This window comes from Wyeomyia smithii, chromosome 1, assembly GCF_029784165.1.
Source record: "Wyeomyia smithii strain HCP4-BCI-WySm-NY-G18 chromosome 1, ASM2978416v1, whole genome shotgun sequence".
NCBI lineage: Eukaryota > Metazoa > Arthropoda > Insecta > Diptera > Culicidae > Wyeomyia > Wyeomyia smithii.
In genome coordinates this window covers 167,664,210-167,673,777 of record NC_073694.1, presented here as the reverse complement: position 1 = coordinate 167,673,777, position 9,568 = coordinate 167,664,210, and the positions used below count along the sequence as shown (strand labels likewise).

Below are 9,568 nucleotides of genomic sequence, written 5' to 3'. Positions count from 1 at the left end.
ATTCTGTCGGGAAAGTTCCCGTAGAGTTTCAATGCATTCCCAAACAAGTTTGGAAGCGCATTTGACGGACTTAAGTGCTAGTAGTGCTGCTTGACTGTCCGAGAATATACCGATTTTCGCATGTCTGTAGTTGCGTTGCAGACATATTTTTGCGCAGATATATATGGCATATACCTCTGCTTGAAAAACGGTGGGCCATTTTCCCAGGGAAAACGTTTCCCTGATACCGGGTCCGTATATACCAGATCCCGTTAGGGATCCCATTTTCGAGCCGTCCGTAGAAAAATTGACGATGCCAGGTGGAAGATTAGGCCCTCCATTGTTCCACATAGAGCGGTTTGTTTCAATCACTCTATATGGAATATCCATGTTGGACCTAACGTCCATCCAGTCGGAGACTGTGGTTAATAGCGGAGTTAGTTTGAACTCCCTAAGTATGCGAAGGTGGCCGATTTGGTTCCCTTCAAGTATGGTTTTCCTCCTTTGCAACCTTAGAGCGCCAAGCTCTGCTTCCTTTTTCACATGAAGATGTAGAGGTAGTAGGCAAAGCATAGCTTCCATGGCTGCAGTTGGAGTTGTTCGCATAGCGCTGGTAACCGAAAGACATGCAAGTCTTTGAACTTTTTTGAGTTTGGCTTGCGCAGTCACTTCGTTCACCTTAGGCCACCACACTAGAGCAGCATAGGTGATTCTTGGTCGGGCAATGGTCTTGTAAGATCAGAGTGCCAAGTCTGGTTTCAGTCCCAAGGTCTTACCGAAGAGAGTTCTGCAGGCCCAGATCGCTGAGATCGCTTTCTTAGCGGCATGATCCAGTTGTGCAGACCAGTTCAGTTTCTTGTCCAGAATAATTCCGAGATATTTGACTTCATTGCTGAAGCCCAGTCTAACTCCACTCAGTATTGGAGGAGTGATGGAGATCGTCCTTCGTCTGCCGAATGGAATTAGGACTGTTTTTAAGGGGTTTATGTTTAGACCCTCCTGTAAACACCATGACATGGTGGTATTCAGAGCCGTTTGCATTCGGCTCGACAGAGTTGCGTCATCTTTACCTCTGACGATGAGGACGATGTCATCGGCGTATCCAATGACCTCGTAACCAAGCTGTGAAAGCTTGTTGAGAAGTGCGTCGACAACTAGTGACCATAACAAGGGCGAGAGAACTCCTCCTTGCGGACACCCCTTGATCACTGACATTGTTACAGACGAATCTCCCAAGGTTGCTGTGATCACTCTGCTAGAGAGCATTGCGTGTATCCAGTTCCTTGAAGTTTGGTCGATTCCCTTATGAGAAAGAGCCGTATCGAACGTGGCTCGGTAAAGAAGAGCAGTAGCGTTAGGCGTAGAGGGAAAAGTTAAAGTTTTAAAAAACCGTCTCCCATCCCGGCGACAAAACTACCGCTTCTTTCCGTAACAGTAGTGAGAGATGCAGAGGTAAACTCGGTCTCTGGCGACAAATGAATGTAACACTTTCTTTCTTACTTACCTACCGACAGTAATACCGTAGCCAGCGCCGTTATCATTCTTATATAAAGCGGAAGCTGCTGAATTGTTGTACATTTGAGATGGTAAATTATTCCCTAAATTATTCATCTTACGGTGGTTCTTCGTGCAACTTCTCTAGCTTAGATCCAACACTGCAGAGTAACTGCGAAATGTGCTGTACGGTCATAAAAGCCTAAGTTTAAGAGTTCTAACCTTCGACCAAAGCCCGGACCCCCTCGTCCTCCCTCGTGGACAACCGTGGACATTTATGAAACACCCCCTCCCTCCTCTTTGTCCACGTGGACGTATTTTTGCAAAAAAAAACTAGGAAACGATTTTTTTGTGGTTCATTTAGGGATTAAACATAATTAATGCCAATAAAAAATAACAAAAATAATTTCAAATTGAGCAGCCAAGACCAGAAAAGTGATGAATAAAATGGGCTGAGAAACATACCAGAAGAATTATATTCTAAATTTTGCTGAAAATGGTTCCAAAGTTGGAAGAGACTAAAAACAAAAATAATTTCAAATGCTACTGGAAATTTTTATCAAAAAGAGCTGAAAGGTTGATCTCATATTAGTTGATGCAAAAATTTAATTACTTTCTTTCAAACCAGCAAAGAAATCCAAATACAGGTCGGACTCGATTATCCGGAGTATCAAAAATTTGTTTGTGGATAATCTAATTACAAAAAAAATTATTCAGATTTGCAGGTAACAAACATAAAATAAATATTTCTTTCTGTTATTTTAATTTTGCAGTGACGTAGCCAAAATTTATTTTTTAGTAGGAAAGTGATAAAATCTTGAGTAGTAAACAAATTAAATTGGACATTGGTTATTTTCACTAAGAAGAGACATGAATTGTACCTAACAAATATGCCGGAAGGGGTAGTGAAGGTTAAAATTTGTAATAAGAAGTAAAAACGAACACCAAAAATTTAATTTCCAGATAATCGATTTCCGGATAGTTGAGTCTCCGGATAATCGAATCCCTGATAAGCGAGTCCGACCTGTACTTGCGAACGGCTTTAAAGTCTAGAAGAAACTAAACGGAATATATTCACAATTTATGCGTTGAATGATTGATAACACTCCTAAAAGGGAGAAAAATAACATAATGGACCTCATTAACTGCTCTAAAATGACTTCTAGCAAAACAAAATATGAAGCCAAACAGAAAACAGTCAAAACAAAATTCAAAAAATTTGTGAAACCAAAAAATAACAAAAAAAAAATTCTAATAAATTTGTGAACCGCTCGAAGAAACTAAATAAAAAATGAAAGTTTCTGTTGAAGCTGGAGAGATTAAAAAATTTCTACAAGTTAGAAAAGATTTAAAAAATAATAAATAAACCAAATTTAACTCAAAATACATGAAAACGTTTCGACAAGCAAACTCAGGAAAACAGAAAAACTTCCATTTTATCCGGCAAAAAGAGGAAATTACTTTTAAATACCAGTACTAAACATCAAAATGATCTTAAATTTGGTTCAAATTAATAAAGTAGGTAATTCTAACGAGAGGAAAAGTCCGAAGGGATGATAATTTCAGTTCAGCCCAGTTAATGGTTGGAGGAAGCCTTAAATAAAAGAAAAGATCAAAGCACAAATTGATTCCAAATTCAGCAAAAAGTGATATACGACATTCGGCCCTTTGGAGCAATTTTATACCGTTAGTTTTTTCAGTGATTGCTATACCTTTCTAGGAGAAAGGCAAAAATCGTGTCTATGTGGACATCGTCATATATACCCCCATGTGTCACAAAATATCACAATATTCGAAACCTCCTCCCCCCAAATGCGTTACATCATCAATGGATGGTTCCTAATCAGTAGTCCAAATTGATTCTTTATCACATCCGATAATTTCAAAACCTTTGAAGTATACATATCAAATTTTCGAAAACTAGTTCCAAGTAGTACTTACATATTAGATGAATTTTTACAAATACTAAATTTCAACTGTATTTTCATCTGTTTTCACTGCGTTGAAGATAATCAAAAGTTGCCAAATCAGTTTCTTATAACGCGAAAAAAATCATATTAAAAATGTTGTATTTGGTATAAGTCGAAATGCCTTAAGACGCTGATCTGATGAATGCTAATCAAAACCAGAATTCTTCTACGAAAGCCTTTAATAGTATTATGAATACGGGGGCGCATTGTAAATGGATGTTTGAGCAGCGGTTCCAATGTTGAGATGACTATGGAAGCGTTGTGAAGAATGGTTTGTTTTTCATAATTTAGGATAAATTCAACCAAATTTACTACATTTCAATTGTTGGGCGATTCCATAAGAGCAGCTAACCGTATTTTGTTTATTTGCTCAATGATTTCGCTAAACCCATGAATTCTTCGTGAACGTCGGCTTTGTGAGATGAATAATGGAACAAATACTCTACTTGAGTTTGTTTGTTTCGTTCCCGCACATTCATTTTTTTTACACGTGTTGGTATCTGTATAATACACGCAAACCAAGAAGTTCATATATTTCTTTAAAAAAAAGAAGCAAGAAGGTAAGCAAAATGTTGTGCGGGGCGATCAGATATCAGAGGAAGAGAGGAATACTAGTTTTCCGGGAAGATGTGTTCAGGGAAATTTGTCCTGCATCATTTTTTAAGTACATGCGAGATTGAGATTTTTATTGCCGCATACTTTGGAGCCTTCAGCCTAGAAATATATAGCAGAATTGTCTAGAGACCGGTTAGATATTTTTAAACGTTTCTAGGGGGCTTAAAGGATGTATGATTTATGAAATTCATGTTTTAAAAGTATTAGAAAATCATTGTGAGTCCTGTTTTACAGTATTGTCAGACATTTTTATAGACGTCATATTATTGCGAAAATTTCAGCATAAAATTATTGACCTAAAAAAATATCGGTGCATAAATTTTTGTTTTTTAATAACGAAAATTTTCGACATTGACTATCCTATAATTATCATCCACGATTTTTCTTATCTGTCTCTAAGTAGCCGCATCGTTAATAAATTGAAATTGGTAAAACTATTTCATGCGAAAGAAATTTGGAAATGATTCACCGAGTTCTTGGTGATCACTAAATTCAAGTGACAATGGAAAATGCAGTGGCTCTTGCCTGCGCAAACCCAGAATAACTTGCACTAACTTAGGGATGCAATAGCAACTTAGGTTAGCATGAGCGTTTAGTCCATAATTTAAATTACACGTTTTACACGTAAACCCATTTGGTGTTGAGGTACGATACTAGTCGCAAGATCGAATCTCGACTGGGAAGAGACTGTTATCGTTGGTAGCATCACAGCGCTGCCTGCCCATAAACAACACGAACAATACAAAAGTACGAAGTATCATTAAAATACTAAAACCAACATATTCGAGTCTTTAGTGGACTTCAAATAATTCAGAAGTGTTTCCCAAATTATAAAAAAAATCGTACCTACCTTCGATCAACGGTTGACAAGCACAGATAGTACATCAGGGGGTTCTCTAGCTGTGGACATGGAAAGCCAATCCCGTGGAAGTACTCCAGCATAGCTCTGGTTCCGCCTGAATAGACAGCTCCTCCCAAGCAAAGGAACAAAGCCCTACAAGTCACGTGAAAACAAAATCACCGCCACAGAATAAAAATCTGTACCTTACCTATCCAGAAACGGAAATACGTCCGACCGAGGTTTCTCCATTGAAAGCAGAATCCCGCAGCCTGTCTTCTTCGCCGAGTTGGACAGAATACTGATCAGCAGATAAGCACTCAGCGGATCAAGTCCCTGTGTCGGTTCGTCTAGCAACAGCATAACCGGATCCCGTACAAGCTGAATTCCAATAGCCAGCCGCCTTTTCTCACTGATGTTCAAATTTTCCACCTTTTTGTGCGATACCTGTGACAGCGCCAAATCAGCCAGCACCTGGCGCACCTTCGAGCCCTTCAAATACCCACCAAGAATGGTTGGAGTGTAGTTCAGCGTCTGCGAGACAGTCAATCCGGGCACAAAGGTACAGGCATGCGTTACGTATCCGCAGCGCTGCTGAAACAGTGATTTCGTCAGTGGAGACCCATTCAGCAGCACCTGACCGCGGGAGGATCCTTCGGAACGGCGTGCGATCACATCCAACAGGGCGCGCTTGCCGCTACCCTTGGAGCCCAGAATGGCCATCACTTCACCACTGTGCACCGTCAAGTGGACACCCTTCAGAACCAGCGCCGATTGGCCACCACCATTGAAGCAACCGCCGGTGTCAACCTGCAAGGATTAACGGTAAGTAGTCTTTTTCGATATTTTTTCCACATTTATGTTAATTGAATCTGAAAAGATACATCAGTGGTCTTAACTTGAAAAGGTAGTTATAACAACATTGAATATCCATTACTATAGAACATCTCAAATGTATAGTAGTTCGTTATAAATAACAGAAAGTGAAACAATAATCGTGAATGCAACTTTTGACTATATATTAACACAGAAAAATGTTTTTAAGTTTTGATTTCTTGCGATTTGGTGAAATTTGTTTTTTTTTCTCTTCATTTTTGTGATTCACGACAAAACGATTTGCCTCCCCAGCTGGTCTCGAGGTTCGATGCTGGCCTAACAAGCCAGTTGTCGTAGGTTCGAGTCTCGGCTCGGGAGAGACTGTTAATGTCAGTAGGATCGTAGCGCTAGCCCCGCAATTGTCTTGTACACTCAACAGTTGGCTGCGAAGTCTGTGTATAGTAAACAGAAGGTCAAGTTCCGAATCGGAATGTAGCACCAAGGCTTTGCTTTGCTTTGACAAAACGATTTACGATTTACGATTATTCTAGTAAAACTTCACAGAGCTGTTTTGGTTTACTACATACGTTATGGTTTACGCTATTCCATAATACCTATAATCTCAACATTACAAAAAATGCACTTTCAATTTTTTAGATGAAACATCAAAATGTTGAGAGTATTTGAAAATGCCATAACACTATAGGTACATCATTTTATTTTCAGATTACACCTTAATAGCCCAACAAGCAAATTTTAACAACCTTTAGAATTTTCCATTTCAAATAACATATTTGTACGAGCACGTAAAAGACTCCAAAGTGACAGCAAGTATGCTTTAATTGCATTTTGTTCCGATATACAAAATACACGAAAAGTTACACGTCCAATGTTTTCAAAGCAAGGAAATTTCAGCACAGACGAAAATTCATCACAGTGATGCAATCAAAAACTTCTAATAGTGGACAAGGCTTATAAACATTCCAAAACCCCACCTGTATAAATGAAACATGTTTTCATTCTTTGGATTACCACAAAACAAAAGTGACTTGAATGCTTTCGTAAACACAAACCCGCCATGTAGATCACGTTCACAGATTCGTTTGATTAGACCAACCGAGCAGACGCATCCCGTGCTTCCGAACAGGGCACGGAGAGGCGAGTGTACCCTCGGCAACTCGACAACAGGTCAGTCGAAAAAGGTCACGTCGCTGTGCATGGCCTCGAAGAGCAAAACTTACCTCGGTGGTATGGTAAATGTTATGTGCCTCCAGCACGTAGTCACTGCCGATCATGTTTGTTTGATTGCTCTTGCTCGCTCGATTCACAACCGCGCTAGCTGCTCTCACTGCACCGCGGGGAAACTCTGCAGAAAATGACTTAACTCACAGTCCCACACAACAGTCCCGCTATCTGTGATCCAAGAGGAAAGAGAATTTAGAGAGCAAAATTCAAGAACCGAAAGCACGCAGAGGTCCACCTCGAAAACACAACTGCCACACTGCGCGGTCCGTTCGCGACTGAATTGGTTGGTGGACTCTCGCCGTGGCTCTCGGCTGGGCGATAGTTCTCGCGATTTCGAATCGAATGTTCGAAAATCGTACACCAACAAAACTACGCTAGCAACTCTTCAGAGACTCGCATGATCCATCTCTTCGAGTTTACTGTAGTCCCTAGCCAATTTAGTTTGGAACAACGCGGTTTCCACTTTTTCGAACTTCTATCGTGTACTTTAGTTGTGCTGCACACAACTACCATCACACGAACACGCACGCCGCTCCCGATGCAACTCTGGCGTGGCGATCGCGCATTTTCGCGAGAGACTGCCACTGTCAACATGGCAGCTTGGCGAGCGTCTGCTCAGTTGAGGTTTCACTTCGCTGCCAACTAGGCACAAACCGTTTTTTCTCGTACTACTACCGTTTCCAGTTATACCCGAAAGTCAGACCACCACCGCCGTGTGGAACTAATCGGGGCCTACTTTACTGTACAAATCGGATTCGACTATTAAAATGATAAGAAAGTAGCCTATAGAACAATTTTGATTGTGCGTTCATCTAGGAAAGAAAAACTAACTGGAGTGCGTTCTGAGTGACGAAAGAAACATATGTGTGGGAGTTTGACGTTTTGATTCTTTGATGGTGGAAAAAAACACCGCCGAAGCTGAATGGAACAAAATTGAAGGTTAAACCTATTTTTCTACGCGTCCAAACGTCGTCAAAACGAATGCGGGAATAATTTAAATGCAGTTTAAAGTGCTAATCACACACCATCATATCCGTTCGGCAATAAAAAAGGTGACAAACAAATAGTCGACCAACTCGAGGGCAGCACGAATTACGGTCATTCCTTCTGAAAACTGGTTGTTGTGTCGGTCCAAAGTGGTGCGATCAGAAGAGTGTACGGTGAGCTCGTGATAAAAAGAGTGGAGAGTAGAAGAAAATTGATTTTGCGTTGCCCCAAGGAACGACGACGGCGACGCAGAGAAATTCCTCTTGGATTAAACCATCTTGATCTGTTTTTCCTGTGCGCATGTGTAAGTGATTGTCTGTTCGATTTTTGTGTTAGTGAACGAAACAAAAAAAGAATAACAAAAAAATCGTCGGGTTCGTCGCCGCACACTGGGAAGACAAATTCTTTCCGAGAGCCGCCTGGAATGAAAAGTAGGCAATGATTTGAATGACTTGGCTGATCTGAATAGGGGGCGAAATATTTCTGTTGATCTCATTTTCCACCCATGGTTTACGGAATCACGATTATCTAATCTCGCGAATGGTTTTTCTGCTAGTACAGAGGAAGACGCGGATTCAGAAGTGTGATTTTGGCCACAATACAAAGCTGAGGTAACCTAAACGAGACAACTTGCAGAAGGACGACAGTAACTTAGAAAGGCGATTAAAGGCTAGGAACAATAAAAAAAGAAACCCGTGGGTGGTAGCGCTCTCACTGAAAGCATTATAGACTTAAAACAAGCGGTTTGCTAGAACCGAGCTTGATCTGATGAATTTTCTAGCTGGAAAATACATGAAGGATTAAAGTCGCCGAACGATTGACCGTCCAACCAGCCAACAAAAACCAGTAAAAAAGAAGCTCGCCCGATTGTGAAGGCGTGAACAAGCAACTTGAAGGTGAGTGAACTGTTTTTTTTAGTTTTTTTTTCTGTTAGTCACGTTTCGCATAAACTTATTCAAGGTTCTTTAGCTGGAACCTCTCGTCTGCATTACAGTCTTGCTTCGATTCTGTCAACTGCATGGTAAATTTTGTTCCAATTGAAACTGTTATTTCGATAGTTTCGAGAAGCATGCAGAACCGAGCCAACCAGTGTAGCCGTCATGGCTTTGAAAAGATGTTAGAAATGTTGAGAACTACGGGAGGGCTCTTAGTGGGAGCTCTTTGGTCTGGGGGTCAACAGAGGATACCAAAAACATGTCTAAAAGGTTTAAAATGTCAGAACTGTTTATTTGGAAGATGCCAATTGTCAGGAACGCCAACCATATCAAAAATATTTGAATTGGTAAATTTACAAATAACCCAATAAACTAAAATTTTAACTTTTCAGCCTACCGAGATTAAATCAAATGTAATCGGTTTAATACTAAATTTTTTACAGAACTTTATTTCTATTGGATAGCTGATCATTTGTAAATCGATTCGAGAAAAAATCATTTCTTTGGTTACTGCGACTCCAAACTCTACAGTCCAATTACTTCTTTAACAGTTATGTCACGACGATGATGTGTTGGATTGTGCACACATTTTGACGCGACTTTCTCCACATGGGCATATGCGAAACCAAGCATATTTCGGTTTATTGTCAGATCGTGCTAATGTTTGTTTGCAAGTGAGATGCAAATAA

The 9,568-nt window shown here is 40.2% G+C and overlaps 2 protein-coding genes across 3 annotated transcripts in view; one reads left to right on the top strand and one right to left on the bottom strand.

Moving 5' to 3' along the window:
- Positions 1 to 3,000: 3,000 nt before the first annotated feature.
- Positions 3,001 to 7,325, bottom strand: LOC129719677 (ATP-binding cassette sub-family G member 8-like). Its single transcript, XM_055671070.1, has 5 exons — positions 7,193 to 7,325; positions 6,954 to 7,125; positions 5,108 to 5,706; positions 4,909 to 5,052; positions 3,001 to 4,775 (listed from the first exon to the last, which is right to left on the bottom strand). Exons 2-5 carry the CDS (start codon positions 7,005 to 7,007, stop codon positions 4,712 to 4,714), a joined length of 861 nt encoding a protein of 286 aa, XP_055527045.1. The 5' UTR covers positions 7,008 to 7,125; positions 7,193 to 7,325; the 3' UTR covers positions 3,001 to 4,711.
- The window catches only part of LOC129719646 (ATP-binding cassette sub-family G member 8), a 57,133-nt gene continuing 54,784 nt past the window's right edge, over positions 7,220 to 9,568 (top strand). For both annotated transcript variants that reach the window (XM_055671044.1, XM_055671041.1), the window contains exon 1: positions 7,220 to 8,840. The gene's annotated coding sequence lies outside the window, so the exon portion shown is untranslated. The remainder of the gene's footprint in view (positions 8,841 to 9,568) is intronic.

Excerpts from the sequence above, each read along its gene's own strand:
- LOC129719677 (XM_055671070.1), bottom strand. The coding sequence starts at position 7,007 with ATGATCGGCAGTGACTACGTGCTGGAGGCACATAACATTTACCATACC. Across the intron at positions 5,707-6,953 it reads ACATTTACCATACCACCGAG|GTTGACACCGGCGGTTGCTT; the intron begins GTAAGTTTTGCT and ends TAATCCTTGCAG. Across the intron at positions 4,776-4,908 it reads TTGTCAACCGTTGATCGAAG|GCAGCGCTGTGATGCTACCA; the intron begins GTAGGTACGATT and ends GTTTATGGGCAG.